This window comes from Prunus dulcis, chromosome 8 (genome assembly GCF_902201215.1).
Source record: "Prunus dulcis chromosome 8, ALMONDv2, whole genome shotgun sequence".
Lineage (NCBI taxonomy): Eukaryota > Viridiplantae > Streptophyta > Magnoliopsida > Rosales > Rosaceae > Prunus > Prunus dulcis.
In genome coordinates, this window is record NC_047657.1 from 14201381 (window position 1) to 14224620 (window position 23240).

General features: G+C 37.4%; 5 protein-coding genes and 1 pseudogene across 5 annotated transcripts; all 6 read right to left on the reverse strand.

The window, feature by feature from the left end:
- Positions 1-883: 883 nt before the first annotated feature.
- On the reverse strand, positions 884-18662 carry LOC117637446 (basic form of pathogenesis-related protein 1-like). Its single transcript, XM_034372331.1, has 2 exons — positions 18082-18662; positions 884-1098 (listed from the first exon to the last, which is right to left on the reverse strand). The coding sequence occupies exon 1, from the start codon at positions 18577-18579 to the stop codon at positions 18097-18099; it is 483 nt and encodes a 160-aa protein (XP_034228222.1). The 5' UTR covers positions 18580-18662; the 3' UTR covers positions 884-1098; positions 18082-18096.
- LOC117637445 (basic form of pathogenesis-related protein 1-like) lies at positions 887-1679 on the reverse strand. Its single transcript, XM_034372330.1, has one exon. It carries the CDS (start codon positions 1594-1596, stop codon positions 1114-1116), a length of 483 nt encoding a protein of 160 aa, XP_034228221.1. The 5' UTR covers positions 1597-1679; the 3' UTR covers positions 887-1113.
- LOC117637444 (pathogenesis-related leaf protein 4-like) lies at positions 6034-6543 on the reverse strand. The gene has a single exon (XM_034372328.1). It carries the CDS (start codon positions 6517-6519, stop codon positions 6034-6036), a length of 486 nt encoding a protein of 161 aa, XP_034228219.1. The 5' UTR covers positions 6520-6543.
- LOC117637443 (pathogenesis-related protein PR-1 type-like) lies at positions 13857-14774 on the reverse strand. The gene has a single exon (XM_034372327.1). It carries the CDS (start codon positions 14683-14685, stop codon positions 14197-14199), a length of 489 nt encoding a protein of 162 aa, XP_034228218.1. The 5' UTR covers positions 14686-14774; the 3' UTR covers positions 13857-14196.
- LOC117637447 lies at positions 16474-16949 on the reverse strand (annotated as a pseudogene).
- Positions 18663-21704: 3042 nt separating the features above from the next.
- On the reverse strand, positions 21705-23154 carry LOC117638557 (basic form of pathogenesis-related protein 1-like). Its single transcript, XM_034373664.1, has 2 exons — positions 23151-23154; positions 21705-22186 (listed from the first exon to the last, which is right to left on the reverse strand). Exons 1-2 carry the CDS (start codon positions 23152-23154, stop codon positions 21705-21707), a joined length of 486 nt encoding a protein of 161 aa, XP_034229555.1.
- Between the last annotated feature and the right edge of the window lie 86 nt (positions 23155-23240).

The window sequence follows — 23240 nt, forward strand, 5'->3', positions numbered from 1 at the left end:
GATATTTTGGTTTTAGTTTTAATACCTAGGAAAAAACTACTATTTTGGATTAGCCCAAAGAGAGGCCCAGATTCGTTGGGCCAGGTAAAAAATAACAACTGATAAGACAATTCTACCCTTCTGATAAGACAATTCTACCCTTCTGGTACAATTCTACAATGACACATGTAGTAATTTTAAGGTTGTTGGATGTCCTTTTGGTAAAATTAGGTGGCTTTGATTTTATATTAATTAAGCAAAATTAATTATCTTTCTTCCAAATTAGTTAAGTTTTTTATGGGTTAAAACTAAAGAGCCCTAATTTTTATGCTTAAATTTCCAAACAATGGAAATATCAATTTCTCATCTTCAATTTCCGGCTTTTAACCAAATCCCAAGTTATTTTCCACCATCCAAACAGAGGGTTAAGGAAAAACAATTCTTGCTACAAGAATCATTCTCTCTCTCTCTCTCTCTCTCTCTCTCTCTCTCTCTCTCTCTCTCTCTCTCTCTCTCTCTTTCTCTCTCTCTCTCCCATTTGTGTACCGTGTCCTATGAAAGTCATGATTTTCGGGGTTTTTATCACAAAAAAAGGTACTGGAAAAAACCAAAAATTGCTCCTTAAGAAATAAAATTTATTCTTTAAAAAAAAAACCTGAAATAAAAAATAAGACCGCAAATTAACTAATAGATGTGGAGGAAAATGGTTGGTCGGGTTCAAAGTCAGAAAATTACGAATAAGGATCTTGTCCTCACCTCTTAAAATTACGAGTTAATATGGCCAAATCTCTTTGAGTTTTAGGAAGAGAAGTATCACTAGCCCAAAATCAAGAGTTAATTAGTATTAATTAAAGAGAGGTTGATGACAATTAAAAATAAAGACAATGACATAAAAACATACAAAAAATGAAATAATTTTTACTTATTTTTTATATATGCCATCTCCTCTTATAATCAATAGTCACGTAAAAGAATGTTGTGAGGGTGAGGAGGTAAATTCGTACACACCCGTTACATGTAAATCGCCTCTATCCCCTCTTATTCTTCTAATTTCTCAACAACAAAAATACAAGACCCCCAAACAGGCCTAGTCGAGGTGTGCACGTATGTTTGTGTGACATGTAAATTTAGTGTCTAGTAGGGATGGTCCTCCTCATTATAAGCAGGATCATAGTTGCAGATGACATAGTTTTGTCCATTCTTGCACTTTGAAATGCCACAACCAACTTCGGTGGTTTTGCCCCAAATCACACCAAGGTAATGTCCACATTCGTCTCGGACGCATTTGTTTAGCTCGTAGTCATAAAACTCCTTCTCAGTGACCCAATACTTGGCGGCAGCTGCTCCAGATATGCCTTCTCCTGAGGCCAAGTTCTCACCATAAGGCCCCATTGAGTGCTCCATGGCGCAGTCATCAACTCTCTTGTCTGCATAATCTTGGGCATATTTGGCTAGGGTCGCGTTCCATTTGAGTGGACGGTTGCCGACCTGGGCGCGGGCCTTGTTGTGTTCCTCCACGAAGCCATCCATATCTTCTTTGGAAAGGTCTGCAAAGACAAGAGTGAAGAACAATGCGACGGAGCACATGGCCATAAGAAGCTTGATGTTGAACGCCATTTTGTTTCTCGGTATGAGAAAGGTCTCGGATGTTATTGTATTAGAGAATGTTGAATTGATAGAGGTTAATTGAAAGGGGAAATGAGATTGTGCATATTTATATAGTTGGGACGGTTAAATATAGGATCCTTGAAAATGGGAGGGTTTCTCAAGTTCTATAAATAACCATGGAGAACAAATAAGACTTGTGAGAGTGGATTTTAGATTCATAGAAACAGTGTATTATCAGACAATCAATCTATACCATTGATTAAGTAGGTTTTATTTTAATCCTATATTACAATATATAATCATTACTTAGGTGAGGATTTTTAGTTGCAATGACAAACATTTAGCCGCAATGATAAACATTTAGCCTTGCAATGAGGATCAAAGTTTTGACTCTCGTCTTCTCTATCTCATAAATAAAGTATTCGTTACTCCAGAATGATATAAATGAACTTGTAATATGGCCCCTCTGTCAACTTCTTGTGGCTTTTAAAAATAAAAAGTAAAGCATTATGCTTCTTACCAAAATACAAAGAAATGAAAGAGGAAGCAAATTAATTAGACAAAAAGGTCACCTTTCGTTCATGTAGTTTGACGAAATTTTCACTTTTGTTCTTGTAATTTTAATTCTAGCAATTTGATCCATGTAGTTTGATAAACACGCCTCTCTTACGTGGAGGAGTATTTTATACCGAATTTTGGACGAAATTCGCTGGAAATTTAGATGGGTTCTTGAATTGCGATAGAATCAAACTACAAAGGTTAAATTGACAAAATTAAACTACATGGACCAAAAAAAAAATCCGACAAATTACACGGACTAAAAATATCTTTTTTTCCCAATTAAATATGGATATAGAGGAAAACGTTTGAAGGGTTTTGCCTCTCTTGGTCTTGCAACAACTTTGGGCTCTCATCTGCCCGAGTTGCCCCATATCAGATTGGCATTGTTTGGCCCATGAAAAACTCTTGCTAGTTTTCTTGGTTTTCAGGCCCATTGTAGCAAAAAGGAAATACGTATGGTTGTGCCTTATGTTTCTTAACTAATGGATCATTAGTCTTTTATTAAAATTTTGGATAAACCAATTACATTTTTGTCTAGTTATATTTTTCTTTTCAATATTAAAAACAAAAAATTCTCAAATTCGAATCTTCCCTCACTTAAAGATTAAAAAAAAAAAAACACATAGACATAACTGGAAAAACCATAGACATAATTAGTGAAATATAATTACAACGAACACATTCAAAATTTCAAAATCTATAAAGACATAAGAGATCCAAGTTCCTACCTATAATCACTGCAACCACAATCTTGACCAAGGGTTTTAATCCAAAAAATCTTTGAGATATTGAATAAAGTTAGGTGACATCTCAACCTTTACGACAAGTGTTCTATTCTACTTTAGCTTTCCAATCACATGAAGTTCTAATCTTACTTGAAATGGTATAAGATATCATATAAGATTTGTTATATTTATAATGAAATGGGCTAAATTTACTTTACGTGAAGGATGTTGTATTAGAAATTTTGGGCTAAGAAAAACCACGTCACCTGGGCTATAGCCCAAGTTAGTCCTTACAAAGGACCATCCTTGTTTATTGTACAACCACAATCAAATTGGTATACAAATCTCAATTCAACAAATCTCATATATATATATATATATATATATATATAAAGAAACGGTGCATGCAAACATCATGAACAAGAAAATCTTAGGTGGCATTTGGTATCCTATTCAAGTATGAAATTTAAAAACTTTTATTTTTCTTGAAAACAAAGAGTCCTAAAACCTATTTTTTAAGATTCAAAAACTTGTTTGGTATTCAATGAGGGAACTCAAACTTTAAAAACAAGGAGTTCTGTATTAGTAAGATCAGTAGCAAACTCGAGGAGGAAGAGGCTACGTGACACATAAATAGAGGTATAACTAATTTTTATTTGTTTATTTAATCGATAATTTGATATTGATTTGTTTAATTAATTGATAAATTATAGTCAATTAGTCATAGTTATAGATATAAAACCCTTATTTTGTTTTAATTATACAGTTATACAATGGTACTTTAAGAGAGAGTTTAAATCCTCCTTCAAATAATTATACAATTATGCAATTGCTTTGGTTGAGAGAGTTTTGAATATTGTGAAAACACCATTGCCCAACAAAATAGGGACTCAATGGTTGAGTGATAGCTTGGTTGTTTACATTGAGAAAGATGTTTTTTTTTTTCTTATATTAGTAACGCAAATATAATGCAACATTTTCATGATATGAAACCTCGTCAGCGACAATTGTAGGTTAATTGTAATATTATTTTTTGTAATTAATTATGAATAACATTAGTATTGTTTAAATTATAAGGATATTTAGTTGTATTTTTTTTTTTTGAGCTCTTAGTCTTTAAAAATTGCACATCCATTGAAAAATTCTTGAGTATGCCACTGCCCATCCAATTATGCTTCGCCATGTGGAATTCTATTAGTCAAGACGGAACGTAATTGATTGAGAATAACAAAACAGTGCTATCCACGTTGTATATAAGTTTGGAAATCTTTCGTCAAGGATAGGCAAGTGGGGTTGTAGGAGGCATGCATGTGGAATATGTATTGGAATATAGTGTGGAAAATTTTCTTTCAATAATTAATGGTCCTTTTTCCTTGCATTCATTTTTCGTCCTTCTGCCTTGAGGGAAAGGGTAGAAATTGGTTGAATTGTCATTGTTGTCCTACAATTCTTATAGAGCGCATAATAGACATTTCAAACTTTTCCTAAATGGTCTCGGTCAAGAGATTATATGCTTGTTTGTTAGGGAGGACTAGATTAGACTAGACTAAACTAATAAAATGTATATATTTCATGTGCATTCAAAGCATAGTATGGATATTTTGCCTAACTTGGAGGAATAATGGGGACTATCTATAAGAGGTTGATTACTAAAACTTATCCCCCTAATCCCCTTGAAAATGGTGGGATTATAAGGGATAAGTTTTAGTTATCAACCTATTATGAATACTCCTCCTTCATCCTCCAAGTTGGACAACAATATTCAAATTATGCATTGATTGCACATAAAATGTAGATATTTTACTAGTTTAGTCCAGTCTAATCTAGTGCTTCCTAACAAATGAGGCTAGTCAGAGAATAGTACATATCTTAACTCCCAAATATTTTGTGCAATGTAATTGCGTGGGTCGGTGGCAACTAGTTAGCTAGGACTGATAGGTTTTCCTTGAATGTGTCAATTATATATTATTCTTCATTATTGAGTAACTTAAAATTTCCTATCATCAATTTTAATTGTATACAATTATAAAAGGTGATGTAACGTGATAAGAGAGATAGACAAAAAACTGTATGTGTTTGCCTAGTTTCTACGAAATGTTTCTTGCCTCCGTTGTTCATCAACAGAGAAATTTCCATAGTAATTTATTGTCTTAACCCGGGAATCCAAAATTAGAGACGAGTCTACTTCCCTTGACGAGGAAACATTAAGCGAAAAATCAAAGTCTGAAGCATTTCACAAATAGCAGGGCTAACTAGCAGCTAGCATATGCATGCATAGCTAGTTGCCAAATTTTATTCAAATATTAAAGTAGCTAGCTTAGTGAGCACCATGCTAACTTCTAGCTAGTGAACTTGTAGACAAAGAAATTTTGGTGAAATAAATTTCATTGGATCAGAAAATAATTAAGGTTTGGTGGATTGAATTGTGGGACTCGTAATTCGCACATGTGGCGTATGACTCATCAAAATCGAATTAGTTGTAAAAAATTGACACGTGGGGACATCCGACGGAGTGCATCAAACGGTTCAAGATGAAGACAAAATTAAGGGAAAGAATCTTCTGTGATTGACTTTGATTTAAATCAAATATTAATCAGGTCAATCAATTGAAGATAATCTGGTTAAATTGCCAGATTATGGGAATTGATTTAAATCAAATCAAAATCCCACAAAACAGGGTTTTAAATAGGGAAAGTTATTTAGGTCAAGCATCCTACAATAGCTTATAAATAGGAGGCCGCAAGACGAAAGAGGGGTCAGAAAAAAAACCTAGCACTCAGAAGAAACAGAAAACTCTCTGCATTCTTCACCCTACTTTAGAAGAGTCACCAAGCACAACAAATACGTGCCGGTTCCTTCACCATAGAAAAATCCCAAACACCAAACAAGCTTCATGCTACCCATTTGATCAAGATCAAGTCTCTACGACCCTTGTATCAAACACAAATTTTCTTTATACACTTTGGAGATCGAATCAGAGGATTCAATACAGAGATTGTAACCCTAAATTTCATAAATACAAATATTATTTTGTACACGTGTTCTTGTCCTATTAATCGCAGGAAATTCGTGTTTACAGAACCATACAATCATTCCTTTCATTTTATTCTTGAACAGAAAATAAAAGCTCAATAGTGGTTTGTTAAAAAGCTTAATTAATTTAGTAAGGCCTCTGCCCACGAATGTTTCCCTGGGGATCATAGTTGCACCCAATAAACGTGCCTCCATTGGTGCATCGCGCTTTTGCACACCCTAAACGAACTGAGTTGCGCCAAACCACCTGCGTGTAATGACCACACATCTTCCCAGCAGCACAGGTGTTAGAGTTGTAGTCATAGTCGGGCTTCTCCCCTACGAACAAGTTCACGGCAGCTGTGCCAGACAAGTCACCGGTGCTCTTCGCTATGTTTTCACCATAAGGCCCCTTAGAGTGCACTAGATTGCAATCACCAGCACGGGAGTTTGCATATCTTTGGGCATAGGCTACTAGGTTGGGGTCCCAGGTCAAGGGAGCAACACCTACCTGTGCTCGAGCGGCGTTGTGGGCATTGAGGTAGTCTTGTGGTGAGTCTTGGGCACCAGTGGATTGGAGCAGGGCTAAGCCTATGAGACATACGAAGGCAAAGGAAATCTTAGACAACCCCATGGTATTGGTTTGTAGGCTCACAATGCAAACTAATATCTTGAGTGGTTGATGAAGGAAATGAGGCATATAGAATGGAGTATTTATAATGAAAGTGTTACGAGGGGACTGTAATTTTCATTGAGGGCCAACATTTTATTTATGACACATATTGAGAGGCCTTACTAGTCAAAGTGAAAGGAAAATAAACCCCTCCGTGAATAAGAACTTGATCCAAGATTTAGAATTTAAACCTAACTTGAAAACCTAGAGGAAGAAAATTTGTTTTGATTTGGAAAGAGGACCATCTCACAAATTTTCTTCTTGTTTTAAGTTTTATTTTTGGGTTTTTTATATAAAAAATATATATGTGGTCTCAACTTGTTAGCCTTTGGATTATTATTTACTGTGGTGGCAAGTCTACGATAAAAATCAAGCAGATTAAAGCATAGAAAAACCAAGCAGAGGATCCGAATCTCTATGTTATCATCAATAATAAAGATATTTGAATTTGGGACATCTTTTAATATTAAAAAAAAGATAAATAGAGAAAACTCTAAGAGAGAAAAAAAGTTTCAGCTGTCACCCTTTTTACAGGTCGGTGATGTAACGACCTGGTCCTAAATAAATTGGTAATTATTAATTTATTCAGATAAAAGACCATTTTGCCCCTAGAATATTTTATTAAGTTTAAAGTTGACTTTTTGACCGGGAAGGAATTTAGGAATTTCAACTGTACCGTTGCGTAGAGCATGGCGAGATGAGTCTGTAGACACGTAGTGAGCTTGAATCGGAGCTGTGACGAAGAAGTTACGAGCAAAACATCACCAATGACACAATCATAAATATTGAGAAAAGGGTTTGATAAAATCTGATTTTCTCTCTCTCTCTCTCTCTCGACGCAGTCTCTCTCCTCTCTTTAGCGACGGTAGCGCCAGCCGGCCACATTTTGGCTGGCCGTCCTCTCGTTCGGCCACCAAAGTTGACGGGGCCGGTACCAAAATGACCTAGCCACCGTCCTCTTCCAGCCCCAGTCCTTCACCGCCTCAGTCCGCCGCCGTTAGTTGAGTTAAGTGATTAAGTGGGATTATGAGATTAATTTATTGTTTTAAACTAGAGGATCAGTGGATGTTTTATGGTTGTTTGAAGTTTATGCAATATTATAATTTGGAATATATGATTATTAAGAAGTGAGTGGACATTTATTTTAATATGCACTATTTTCAATGATTGAAAGAATATGCATGGATTTGGTATATATATATATTGGGAATAAGGATTGGGAAATTTATAAGTTTCGATATGAGTAATATGAAATTGAGAATTGGATTTTGATGTGGGAAGTTATATGATTATATTATGTATAAGTACATACTTCTCATACGTGACATTGGAATTTCCGGCATATGGGAAGAGTGTATGATTATTTAAGTCTCACACGTGGCGTTGGATTTTCCGGTGTGTGAGACACTTCCCATACATGGCGTTGGATTTTTCGACGTATGGGAAGGATATGTGATTTGATGATCTCACACGTGGCGTTGGATTTTTCGGCGTGTGAAACACTTCCCATACGTGGCGTTGGATTTTCCGACGTATGGGAAGGATATGTGATTTGATGGTCTCACACGTGACGTTAGAGGCGTGTGAGACACTTCCCATACGTGGCCTTGAATTTTTCGATGGATGGGAAGGATATGTGATTTGATGGTCTCACACGTGACATTGGATTTTCCGGCGTGTGAGACACTTCCCATACGTGGCGTTGGATTTTTCGATGTATGGGAAGGATATGTGATTTGATGGTCTCACACATAGCGTTGGATTTTCCGGCGTGTGAGACACTTCCCATATGCGGCGTTGGATTTTCCTGCGTATGGGAAGGATATGTGATTTGATGGTCTCACACGTGGCGTTGGATTTTTCGGCGTGTGAGACACTTCCCATACGTGGCGTTGGATTTTCCGGCATGTGAGACACTTCCCATACATAGCGTTGGATTTTTCGGCGTATGGGAAGAATATGTGATTATTAGGTCTCACACGTGGCGTTGGATTTTCCGGCGTATTGGAAGAATATGTGATTATGTAGTCTCACACGTGGCTTTGAAATTTCCGGCGTGTGAGACTTCCCATACGTGGCTTTGGATTTTCCGGCATATATGAATAATATACGACTAACATGTCTCACACGTGGCGTTGGAATATTCCGGCTTATGAGATATTATGATTATGTTATTAGCTCATCACACGTGACGTTGGAATATCCGGCGTGTGATAGAATAACAAGGAGAAGAACAAGGGATTATTTTACTATATCGGGGAAAGAGTGATGCCTAAAAGAATTATGTTTGGTGTGTTGTGATTTGAATTAAAAAGGGAAAGGAGTAAATTCTAGAATGCATTATTTTTGTATTGCTGTAATGGTTTGTACGTTATCGGAATCGAGATTTTGTGGAAAGAACTACGTGTGGCTTGATCCCTCAGTAAGGGTACGTAGGTAGCCTGGGGTCCCACCCAGGTGCAACCGTAGACTAAATTTTATTTATGTTGTTTTATGGAGATTGGTTTTGACCTGGTCGTTGGTCCTGAAATTCGGTTGAAAATGAGATGCGATTAAATAATTGTTCATACTCCTGTCTGGCTGAGGGAGGATTGTGTAAATGTGTTCTGGTCAAAACAGGCATAAAGCTTGTTTTGGATTGATGTACGATTTGGGCTGAGACCTTAAACTATTTGCAATTGCGTTAGGAGATTAAAACCTCGCATATTGGATAGTTGGGAAAGTTAGATGATGTAAATTTCATTTGGCATTCATAAGTGTGTTTGAGTTTATTATTTGCCTTGTTTAAGGTATTATTTGGCTTAAGGAATTTGTTGGTAGTTTGGTTTCAGATCATTTGAAGGCCGGAGACCGATTTTGTGAATTGCATGAAATTATCTTGTGCATGCTGCCGGTTGGTGATATTAAATGTGTTTTATGTAGGTTAAAATTTTTGGGAATTGTTCAATTTACAGGGGTAACTCTGCCAAAATTTTGGTAGAAAGTCTCGGTCTTTAATAAGTGGGCCCGACGTCGATGTGATGTCAGAATTTCCACAGGACTCATCTCGAGTTTTGAGGAATTCGGGGGGGTCCTGTCAGGTGATCTCCATCCCTCTCCTCCTCCCCTTCCCTCCCCTCCTTACGTAACCTCCCAGACATGTCCCTCCCTTATGCACCTCTACCCATCCCATCTAGGGCCTGCATCTTAGAGCAACTCCACCAGTTGCCCCTTGCCATGGCAAGATTAGCCCTAGGGCAGCCACTATTCACGTGAATAGTGGCTGCCCTAGTGCCCTCCAGCAAAATGTGTTTCCAGCAGTTAGGGGCTTGCCATGGCAATTACTATTCATTTTTTTTGTTTTTTTCACAATTTTGTTTACTTAAATAATTAATTTGGATAATATTTTCGGATAAGATTTTTGGGTTCCTACGTGTCAATACTATTCATCTCGGATAAGATTTTCGGTTTCAAATTTCAGATAAATTTCAGATAAATTTCAAATTTCAGATACATTTCAAAATTCAAATTTCAGATAAATTCAAAATGTCAAATTTCAGATACATTTCGGAATTCAAATTTCAGATAAATTTGAAATTCTGAAATTTCATTTGAATTTCAAATTTCAGATAAGATTTTCACCCTCTAAGATTGCGCCACGTGTCATATCTATCTGTGTACATTTTTCTATAAAATCAGAGGTTCAGCTCATACCTCCCACACCAGTTCTTCTCTACATTTCCATTTCTCAAATTTTAGATTTCATTCTCCATTCTCAATGGCAGACATGGAAGAGATTTTGGAGAGGCAAGAGAGAGAAACTAGAGAGAGAATGCGTAGACGAGCTGCAAGCAAAAGGGCGCAGAGAGAACTAGATGAGCAACTTGGCATAGCAGTTGCTTTGCTGGAGGATGAAAAGCAGGCTCGCCGTGGTTCACGAGAAGGCCGTCGCCCAAATGTGGACAGACATAGACATTCTCGGGGTAAGAATCTTATGGAAGATTATTTTATCCCACAATCTCTGTACTCTGATGTTGATTTTCGAAGGAGATATAGAATGCAACCTCATTTGTTCCAAAAAAATCATGCATGATATTTGCAATTATGATGAATATTTTGTTCAAAAGAGAAATTGTGCTTGGAAATTTGGGACTTCTTCCAGAGCAGAAGTTCACAGCTGTGATACGAATGTTGGCGTATGGGTCATCTGCTGATCAGGTGGATGAGATTGCTCGGATGAGGAAGTCCACTGTTTTGGAGTGCTTGGTGCGATTTTGTGATGCAGTGGAAACTCTGTACACCAGAGACTACCTCCGCAGACCTACGCCAAGGGACCTGCAAAGGCTTCTCCAAAAAGCTGAGTCTCGAGGATTCCCTGGCATGATTGGTAGCATTGACTGCATGCACTGGACAGTGGAAAAATTGTCCAACAGCTTGGCAAGGGGACTACGGAAACAGAAAAGGGCAGAAAAGTATCATCCTGGAAGCAGTTGCTGGTTTTGATACGTGGGTTTGGCACGCCTTCTTCGGAGTAGCCGGATCTCAAAACGATTTGAATGTCCTAGGTCAATCCCCGGTGTTCAATGATGTTTTGAGAGGTGAAGGCCCAAATATCACATATGAAATTAACAATATCATCTACCAGACCGGTATTATCTTGCTGATGGCATATACCCGAGGTGGACAACATTTGTGAAAACAATTCCACATCCCCGATCCCATAAGCAAAAATTTTTTGCTCGCTATCAAGAGGGGTACAGAAAAGATGTTGAGAGGTGTTTTGGTATCCTCCAAGCTAGGTGGGCTATTATCAGGGGCGCGGCACGTCTATTTGACGAGGAGGTGCTTAGGAGTATAATGATGACTTGTATCATCCTCCACAACATGATTGTGGAAGATGAATATGATTACGATGAAGATGAATAGGTGAATCCGATGCCGGCGTCTCATGAAGTGGAGTCTCGTTCAAGACTACCGTCGGACCGGTTGGAATAATTTGGAATCTCTTACAAGTCTTCACCACCTCCCAACAATGGGTATGGTTGAAACTTTTTTTCCCTTGGCCGGTAGCACCAAACCACATTTGTTCTTGTATAATCTATAAAAAAAAAAAAAATGGAAATACAAGAGAATTTTTAAAATATTGGCAATACAACATGTACAAAAAAAACTAATGGAAATTAAAGAAATAATAAAAAAAAAGCAACATGTATTAACAAAAAATAGAGACATATTAACAAAATATATAAATTGCAAGAAACATTTAAATAAAAATTAATATGACATAGAAATTAATAGAAGAAAAATGACAAATAATTTACCTCATTGCTAAGATTTTCTCCGCTTCGTTGGTTGTCAATCGCTTTTGCTAAAGCATTTCTCCATTTCCCCAACTCTTTATTAAGAACTTTCCACCTACTGGATAATGCCATTTCTGTACGTGTAGAACCAATTGCCCTTTCACAAAATGCTTGATGAATTTTTTTCCACATATGAGAAAATTTAATCTCATTGCCCGTTACTGGACAATGACTAACTTGGACCCAAGCCTCACACAAGCTAACATCTTCTATCATGCTCCATGCCCCTCCATTTTCATTAGAAGAACCCATAATATGCTAGAAAAAAATTACAACTTCAAAGTGAAAAAATATTGAATAGAAAGTGAAAAAAATTTGAGGAGAAAGTGAATAATAGTAGAAGGAGAAGAAAATATATGAGGATTTGGTGTTAAAAGTGAAGAGTATGGGTTGGTATTTATACACAAAAAATTCTGTAATTTTTGTGTATTTTTAAAAAAAAAATTCGATTTTTTTTCAATTTTTTTGGGCAGAAATATTTGCTGCCGTTGGATTTCAAAAAAAATTCCAATCGGAGCTACCATAGGGCGCCACGTGTCCAAGAGCCGTTGGCGGCACTGTAGCGCGCTGATTCGAAATTTTTTTTAACGTTGGCGCGTGCAATGCACGCGCCAACGGTAAAAAAAAATTCAAACTTCAGGGCTGACGCCATGCTGGCGTCAGCTAATTTGTCCGGGACTTCGGTTTGGACCTCGGGCCATTTCCGCCTTCGGGCCTGCCCGTCTGGTGGCCCCCACGAGTAGCCCGGGTTGGCCTTTTGTTGCTGGACGCGCGATTTTGACCCAAACCCCCCCCAGCCCGAGCTCGTCCAGCACTGCTGGACTTGCTCTTAGTTGAGTGTGGTGGCCGCAGAAAAACTTAGTTGATGATTTGATGTGGTATTGACTTGTTAACTAAAAGTATTTGAGCCATAATAACTAATTTATTGGTGTGTAATATATATAAATTCTATTAGAGTGCTACTATTTCCATCTACTTGTCCTATTTTTCCGCCAATCTTATCTTCTCACTCACCATGTAAATTTGAAAAAGCACATTCCTATTTTTTCACCCACCATTATTCTTAAAATACCCTTTATAAATCACCTTATGTGGTATGCCAACTCATCTAATACAACTAAGTTTTTTTAATTGTTTTATTATTATATCCTAATTAAAGCAATAATTACCAAAAAGTCTTTCCATATCCCTTTTTCTTCTTCCTCCTCCCCCACCCTCTTCCCACAAAATTTCCATTATTGCCAGATTTCTCACAGGCGCCGCTAAACCCATCTCGCTCACTCATTCTCCCATGACAGTTCCCTTTCTTCACCATGGCAGTTGTATCGGATTTCTCACTGCAACTGCATCACTGTTCATGCCTCTCTCATCTTCTATATTTTCTAGATCTATATATAAAGATAATTGGTTTAGATAATTACATTGTTCTGGGTGTTTGGGATACAATAACTAATAATTATAAAACCTATCATGAACCGATTTGTTTTAAGACTTCAACTAGGAAAGTTATTGAGATATTTGTTGTGGTGATGAAAGAAAAGATTTTTTCAGATTTGCAGGAAGAGTTTAGTTGAATTTTTTGGATGGTCTCAACAGGATATATATAAGGTTTCTATAGGAGTAGCCTTTTTAATTATCTAGCAATACTTGAATTGATGTAGAGAGAGAATGATGAATGTATTGATATGATTTGTGGCGCCAGTGAGAATAGCAGATATAATGGAATTTCCAAGGAGAAGAGGAGGGTGAGGGGAGAAGGAGGAAGACGGAGGGTCGGACATAGAAAAAAAAAAGAAAAGGATAATTGTTTAGTGATTAAGAGATAATGAAAAATTAAAATACCTTACCCTTTAATTATTTCTAAAATATCCTTTTTTCCCTTAAGTCTTTAGAAGTCATTACAAAAAGATAAATTTATTTTTGAAAATTTGAAAATAAGATGGGTGAGAAAATATGACAGATGAGTGGTGAAAATAGTAGCCCTCGTTGACAAGTATTGGATTGTCAAACTTTTACTAGTAGTACTACATTACAATTTGGATAGTATCGACGAATATACCTTTGGCTAGCTTGTAGCGCTTTCACTTTACTTCCAAGAAAGGGAAGAGAAAACAAAAAAACAAAAAAACAAAAAACAAAAAACAAGTCAAATATGCATGAATGCTCCATCGCATGATTCTCCGATCTATGAATTCTTTTCTATTTTTCTTTTTATGATTTAGGTTTAATCAGAAGACCAAAAATAAAAATAATAATGGCCAGGATCCCTTCAGGCACACACTGTGATCAATTAAGCCTATTAGTAAGGCTTCACCCCAACAGAGTTGCCTGCAGGATCATAGTGGCAAACGACATAGGAACCTCCATAGGCGCACTGGACTTTGGCACACCCAACAAGCCCTGTGTCACGCCAAACGACCTGCGTATAATGGCCACACTGCTTCCCAGGGGCGCAGGTGTTGGTCTTGTAATCATAATCGGCCTTCTCCGCCACCCATTGGTCCACAGCCAATTTCGCCGTCAAGTCTCCGTCCGGGCTCATAGCAAGGTTTTCACCAGGCCCTGAATTCGAGTGCACAAGGTCGCAGTCGCCGGCACGTTGGTTCGCATAGTTTTTCGCAGAATCTGCTAGGCCTTCATCCCAGTCCAAGGTGTCGAGGCTAACCGCCGCTCGCGCCGCGTTGTGGGCTTTCACGTAGTCATCTGGGGCGTTTTGGGCACGGGCTAACCCTATTAGGCAAATTAAAAGTAGGGCTGATGAGATCTTGTTCTTGCACAACCCTTCCATAATGTAAATTAGTGGTTAATTGCAATAATATACAGATTGTTCTGCTAAAGAGTTTCTTGTTGGATATGGATTGGAAAATATTGAGACCTACGTTTGGGTTGGAGAAAATTATATATGTTGTTATTTTTGTGGATGTGAAAATTAATTTTGTTTGCATCATATGTAACCAAGGAAGAACCCTATAAGTCGCCGAAACACCCGTGCCTTGCAGAACCTAAAATAGCTAGGCTCCTTTAAATTGAGGAGGAGCTCCTACTCAAAACAAATAGAATTTTGACACTTGACAAATTCCTTTAACCTTTTTTTTTTTTTTTTAACTTGAAAAAGTCTCAAATTTTTCCTTGGCCTAAACTTTTGTCATTTCTAATTTAATCAGGGCTGATTTTAATTAAAAAAAATTTTTGAATTTTTTTTAATATAGAGGATGAGGGTTTCTCACACACATATACACACAAAACTAAGATGATATGGGGGTTCGAACCTAAGACCTCTGGTTTGTAAGTCAAAGCCCTTTTCCACTAGGCTAGACTCCGTTAATGATGAGATCTTATTCTTGGGGTGACGGATACATTTGTTGATGGGAAAATATTGAGATGTACGTCTAGGTTGGATCATTTAGTTAAATTTGTTTTGTTTGCATATGTTTATCAATGTAAGTGTAACCAAGGAAGAACCCTATAAGTCACCAAAACACCCGCCCCTTAAGAACTAAAATCAGTTGTGCCATTTGTATCACCACCATAAATATCAAGAAACTGAAATTGTTATTAATCAGCACCAAAAACAAAAACAAAAACAAAAAAACAAAAAAACAAAAAAACAAAAAACAAAAAACTTCAACTAGTAAAACAATTGTGTCAATTTGGTCAAATATAGAGACATTATTACAATTACAAGGAACCATCATATTGGCTATGAAGTAAAATTGCGGAAATACGTTCACCTTTCACGAAAATAAATGGGAGCCACACAATCAACTATCATGTCCTGAAAGAAGATTAGCGACGTTTGTTATTCCTTTTGTCGGTGTTTGTTAAATTTTTAGTTTTGATCTTTTTTGGTCAATAAAGTCAAGAAACTCTTTGAGTTTTTTGTGTTTCTTCTCATAATCTAAAAACTTTATTGAGTTTGTTGGGTGTTCTTAGTCTCTTTAGAAGAGTCATGCCAGTTCGCGGCCAATTTTGTCCTTGATATCATTGGATTAGATTCGAGGAAACTATGGTGGTACAAAGGGATTATAAAAAAGTTATTTTTAAGAGTGATTCTCTCCAGATCCTTTTTAGCTTTTTTATTGGCTCAGGTCACTAAGGAAGTTTTTACCCATGTCTGTCATATTGCTAATGGGATGGCTCCCTTTACTGTTGATATCCTTTGTACTCTTTTTTCATTGTATCGTCTTTGTATAAATTAAAAATAAATAAAATAAAAAGGAGCCACACAAAATAGTTGGACATTCCAACAAAATGCGCAATACGTTCTTTTGACTGATGCAATTTGTTTTGCAAGAGATTGTAGCTCAACTAGTTAAGAATATTTATCCTTGAATCCTATGTCCAAGAGTCGATTCCCCTTATCTCAAAAAAGAAAAAACAGACAAAAAAAGAAGAAGACAACTTTGGACGCAGCATGCATATGTCTCCAGTTTCCAAAATAATTAAAAGTCATTCTTCATATCCATTAAGTTTAGCATCCACCATGCCGGTGAATAAGATACAATGAATTGATGATCTAACATCACTTCTTAATTCATTTTATTCTTGATAATATAGCTTCATAGATATAGTTGGTTTAGTAAGGCTTCTCCCCAACATAGTTGCCTGGCGGATCATAGTTGCACCCGATGAAGGTACCTCCACTGTTGCACCTCACTTTTGCACACCCTACACGAGCTGTGTTACGCCAAACAACCTGCGTATAATGTCCACACACCTTGCCATCGGCACAAGTGTTAGAGTCGTAGTTATAGTCGGCCTTCTCTGCCACCCACATGTTCACGGCATCCGTGCCCGACAAATCAGCGGTGCTCATGGCAAGGTTTTCGCCGTAGGGCCCACCAGAGTGGACAAGATTGCAGTCGCCAATGTGTTGATTGGCATAGTCTTGCGCATAGGCTTGTAGCTTCTCATCCCATGACAATGGCCCGCCGCTCTAGCGTTGTTATGGGCAGTGACGTAGTCTTGCGGTGTGTCTTGGGCATGAGTGGATTGGAGAAGGGCAAAGCCTAAAACACAAACGAGGGCTATTAAAATCTTGGACAGCCCCATGTTGGGTTTTGAGAGTTTGATAATGTATGAAGGAGTTTTTTGTTGCGAGAACGATACATATGTAGTGCGTGTAGTCTGTATGTGTGAATGAGCTAATATGGCTCAAGTCCCACGATGTTTCCAGGTGGGTCGTAATTGCAAAGTAACAAAACTCCACCCTCTATTACGCTGTACCCTTCCACACCCAAGATAAACCCAAGTGTCCCAAACACACAAAGTTTTGTACTAGTAGTTATATAATTGGGCTTCGGCTCGACCAAGGCTCTCTTGAGGATGATTGTGAATGTACCAAATTGCAATTTTCAGCCCAGACAAAGTCCATGAACCGAAATGCCATTGACCCAATTTTCGTGTGTCATTTAATAATTTTCATGCTTAAGTTGCCAAACAATGGAAATATCAATTTCTCCTATTCAATTCTCGGCTTTTAACCAAATCCCAAGTTATTTTCCTCCATCCAAACGGAGGGTTAAGGAAAAACAATTCTTGCTACAAGAATCATTCTCTCTCTCTCTCTCTCTCTCTCTCTCTCTCTCTCTCTCTCTCTCTCTCTCTCTCTCTCTCTCCCATTTGTGTACCGTGTCCTATGAAAGTCATGATTTTCGGGGTTTTTATCACAAAAAAAGGTACTGGAAAAAACCAAAAATTGCTCCTTAAGAAATAAAATTTATTCTTTAAAAAAAAAACCTGAAATAAAAAATAAGACCGCAAATTAACTAATAGATGTGGAGGAAAATGGTTGGTCGGGTTCAAAGTCAGAAAATTACGAATAAGGATCTTGTCCTCACCTCTTAAAATTACGAGTTAATATGGCCAAATCTCTTTGAGTTTTAGGAAGAGAAGTATCACTAGCCCAAAATCAAGAGTTAATTAGTATTAATTAAAGAGAGGTTGATGACAATTAAAAATAAAGACAATGACATAAAAACATACAAAAAATGAAATAATTTTTACTTATTTTTTATATATGCCATCTCCTCTTATAATCAATAGTCACGTAAAAGAATGTTGTGAGGGTGAGGAGGTAAATTCGTACACACCCGTTACATGTAAATCGCCTCTATCCCCTCTTATTCTTCTAATTTCTCAACAACAAAAGTACAAGACCCCCAAACAGGCCTAGTTGTGTGACATGTAAATTTAGTGTCTAGTAGGGATGGTCCTCCTCATTATAAGCAGGATCATAGTTGCAGATGACATAGTTTTGTCCATTCTTGCACTTTGAAATGCCACAACCAACTTCGGTGGTTTTGCCCCAAATCACACCAAGGTAATGTCCACATTCGTCTCGGACGCATTTGTTTAGCTCGTAGTCATAAAACTCCTTCTCAGTGACCCAATACTTGGCGGCAGCTGCTCCAGATATGCCTTCTCCTGAGGCCAAGTTCTCACCATAAGGCCCCATTGAGTGCTCCATGGCGCAGTCATCAACTCTCTTGTCTGCATAATCTTGGGCATATTTGGCTAGGGTCGCGTTCCATTTGAGTGGACGGTTGCCGACCTGGGCGCGGGCCTTGTTGTGTTCCTCCACGAAGCCATCCATATCTTCTTTGGAAAGGTCTGCAAAGACAAGAGTGAAGAACAATGCGACGGAGCACATGGCCATAAGAAGCTTGATGTTGAACGCCATTTTGTTTCTCGGTATGAGAAAGGTCTCGGATGTTATTGTATTAGAGAATGTTGAATTGATAGAGGTTAATTGAAAGGGGAAATGAGATTGTGCATATTTATATAGTTGGGACGGTTAAATATAGGATCCTTGAAAATGGGAGGGTTTCTCAAGTTCTATAAATAACCATGGAGAACAAATAAGACTTGTGAGAGTGGATTTTAGATTCATAGAAACAGTGTATTATCAGACAATCAATCTATACCATTGATTAAGTAGGTTTTATTTTAATCCTATATTACAATATATAATCATTACTTAGGTGAGGATTTTTAGTTGCAATGACAAACATTTAGCCGCAATGATAAACATTTAGCCTTGCAATGAGGATCAAAGTTTTGACTCTCGTCTTCTCTATCTCATAAATAAAGTATTCGTAACTCCAGAATGATATAAATGAACTTGTAATATGGCCCCTCTGTCAACTTCTTGTGGCTTTTAAAAATAAAAGGTAAAGCATTATGCTTCTTACCAAAATACAAAGAAATGAAAGAGGAAGCAAATTAATTAGACAAAAAGGTCACCTTTCGTTCATGTAGTTTGACGAAATTTCCACTTTTGTTTCTATAATTTTAATTCTAGCAATTTGATCCATGTAGTTTGATAAACATGCGTCTCTTACGTGGAGGAGTATTTTGTATCGAATTTTGGACGAAATTCGCTGGAAATTTAGATGGGTCCTTGAATTGCGATAGAATCAAACTACAAAGGTTAAATTGACAAAATTAAACTACATGGACCAAAAAAAAAAAATCCGACAAATTACACGGACTAAAAATGACTTTTTTTCCCAATTAAATATGGATATAGAGGAAAACGTTTGAAGGGTTTTGCCTCTCTTGGTCTTGCAACAACTTTGGGCTGTCATCTGCCCGAGTTGCCCCATATCAGATTGGCATTGTTTGGCCCATGAAAAACTCTTGCTGGTTTTCTTGGTTTTCAAGCCCATTGTAGCAAAAAGGAAATACGTCTGGTTGTTTAGCCTTATGTTTCTTAGCAAACTAATGGATCATTAGTCTTTTATTAAAATTTTGGATAAACCAATTACATTTTTGTCTAGTTATATTTTTCTTTCCAATATTAAAAACAAAAAATTCTCAAATTCGAATCTTCCCTCACTTAAAGATTAAAAAAAAAAAAAAAACATAGACATAACTGGAAAAACCATAGACATAATTAGTGAAATATAATTTCAACGAACACATTCAAATTTTCAAAATCTATAAAGACATAAGAGATCCAAATTCCTACCTATAATCACTGCAACCACAATCTTGACCAAGGGTTTTAATCCAAAAAATCTTTGAGATCTTGAATAAAGTTAGGTGACATCTCAACCTTTACGACAAGTGTTCTACTCTACTTTAGCTTTCCAATCATATGAAGTTCTTGTCACATCCCGGGATCGGCTCCGCCGTAGCACGATATTGTCCGCTTTGGGTCCCCCTCTCTGCCCTCACGGTTTTGTTTCTGGGAGTTCACGAGCAACTTCCTAGTGGGTCACCCATCCTGGGATTGCTCTAGCCCCCAACTTGCTTAACTTCGGAGTTCTACGACTCCGAAGCCAGTGAGCTCCCAAAAGGCCTCGTGCTAGATGGATGCGGGTGTGCACATATAAGGCACATCACCCCCTCTCCGTTGGTTGATGTGGGATCTTACAATCCACCCCCCTCACGGGCCTGACGTCTTCGTCGGCACACTCGCACCACACGACAGAGTAGCTCTGATACCAAATTGTCACATCCTGGGATCGGCTCCGCCGTAGCACGATATTGTCCGATTTAGGCCCCCCTCTCTGCCCTCACTGTTTTGTTTCTGGGAGCTCAAGGGCAACTTCCCAGTGGGTCACCCATCCTGGGATTGCTCTAGCCCCCAACTCGCTTAACTTCGGAGTTCCTACGACTCCGAAGCCAGTGAGCTCCCAAAAGGCCTCGTGCTAGATGGATGCAGGTGTGCACATATAAGGCACATCACCCCATCTCCGTTGGTTGATATGGGATCTTACAGTTCTAATCTTACTTGAAATGGTATAAGATATCATATAAGATTTGTTATATTTAAAATAAAATGGGCTAAATTTACTTTACGTGAAGGATGTTGTATTAGAAATTTTGGGCTAAGAAAAACCACCACACCTGGGCTATAGCTCAAGTTAGTCCTTACTAAGGACCATCCTTGTTTATTGTACAACCACAATCAAATTGGTATACAAATCTCAATTCAACAAATCTTATATATACATAAAGAAACGGTGCATGCAAACATCATGAACAAGAAAATCTTAGGTGGCATTTGGTATCCTATTCAAGTATGGATTTCAAAAATTTTTATTTTTCTTGAAAACAAAGAGTCCTAAAACCCATTTTTTAAGATTCAAAAACTTGTTTGGTATTCAATGAGGGAACTCAAACTTTAAAAACACGGAGTTCTAAAATCCATGTTTGAAGATTAAAAAACTTGATCAGACCAAAAAAAAAAAAAAAAGATTAAAAAACTTGTTTGTTATGCAACTTGAAAACAGTTTCTTTGAAAAAAATTCTATAAAATAGATTTGTTATATTTTCAAGTATTTGGGTGTTTTTGAGTTATTTTTTAGTTTAGGTTTTCAAAACTAGGTCTCTACCAAACAAATTTTTTGAGTTTTGGACTTAAATAATTTTTTATTATTTATTTTTTTTAAAGTTTCACAAGTTGGATTCAAATAGAACACCAAACATGCACTTCACATCCTTTTGATATTCCATTTGTCAATTAAATACAAAGGCGAGATGCAGAGGCAGACGAGAGAGATTGACAAAAAAGAAAAAAGAAAAAAAAAAGAACGAGAATGAGATAATATTTTCATTTAGAAATTACAAAAATGAAATAATCTTATTCTTTTTCATTTTTTATTCACTCTTGTCACCTCTCACAATACCATATGAAGTGCTAGTCGCGTAAAAAAATGTTGTGAGTGTGGGGAAGTATTTGTATACATTCGTTACATTTAATTTTTCTAATTTCAATAAAAGAAAAAAAAAAACACGGGACCTCTCAACATGCCTAATGTTGGTGTGGTTACGCGCACGTGAGCGTACATACATCATCTAGTAGGGGCGCTCGTCCTCGGGCTGGTACATGGGATCGTAGCTGCAAACTACGTAGTTTTGTCCATTCTTGCACTTTGAAATGCCACATCCGACCTCGGTGATTTTGCCCCAGACCACAGCAAGGTAGTGACCACATTCGTCTTTGACGCATTTGTTCGACTTTTCGTCATAGAACTCCTTCTCGGTGACCCAATACTTGGTAGCAGCTGCACCGCTCATGCGGTTGCCAGAGGCCAAGTTCTCACCCCAACGCCCAATCAAGTGCTCCATGGCACAATCGTCAACTCTTTTCTCGGCATATTCTTGGGCATACTGGGCTAAGGTCGTGTTCCACTTGAGGGGTTTGTTGCCGACCTCTTTACGAGCCTTGTTGTGCTCCTCATCGAAGCCATTGATCTCTACTTTGGAAATGTTTGCAGAGACAACAGTGAAGACCAATGCGACGCAACAGATGGCCAAAAGAAGCTTCATGTTGAGCGCTATTTTTGTTTCTTGATATGAGAAGTTTAAAGTTTGTCCTTTATATATATATAATTGTTGAATTAATAATTGACACAAATTAATGTACTAATCATCCAATTATAAACTAGGCATGGGTAAAGAAAAGTAAATGAAATGAAACAAATTATATATGTGATTTAAGTGATATAATCATAAACCTAAACTCTTATTTATACATAATTATATATGTATCCGGCCCTAATGGGCCGGGCTATCTTAGGCTTAATCGGGCTGGGCTAGGCTTTAGACACCCAAGCCCAAGCCAAGCCCAGCCCAAGGCTGGTCGGGCCATCTCAAAGCCGATAACGAGTAGGGCCGGACTTTTTTTTCGATGGGCCGGGTGGGCCCCCATCGACCCATGAGCCCACAGACCAAATGATGAGGCCTATCTGTGGCTAACACCCTTTGGCCACGAATTGGCTGTGGTCAAAATGATTATAAGCCACCGGTAATATGTGGCTTATAAGTCCGTTTTCTAGTAGTGACGGTTGTTTAGCCTTATGTTTCTTACCAAAGTAACGGATAATTAGTCCCTTATTAAAATTTTGGGTAAACTAGTTAGGTTTTTGTCTAGTTGTATTTTTCTTTCCAATATAAGAAGTCTTAAATTTGATTCTTCCCTCACTTGAAGACGAAAAAAAAACATAGACATAATTGATGACATATATTTACAACCAACACATTCAAATTTTCAAAATCTATAATGATATAAAGCAATCCAAGTTCCTACCTCTAATCACTGCACCCACTATCTTGGCCAAGTGTTTTAATCCAAAAATTCTTTGAGATCTTGAATAAAAAGTTAGGTGACATTTCAACCTTTACCACAAGTGTTCTATTATACTTTAGCTTCCAATCATATGAAGTTTTAATCTGACTTGAAATGGTATAAGATATCGTATAAGATTTATTATATTTACTAGCCTCTGGGCATATGCTCACCCATGTATCAATTGGTTTTATTTTTTATTTTTTATTTTATTTTTAAAATAAAAAAATAACATGGATAGTTATGCTCCACAAAAGTAGGAC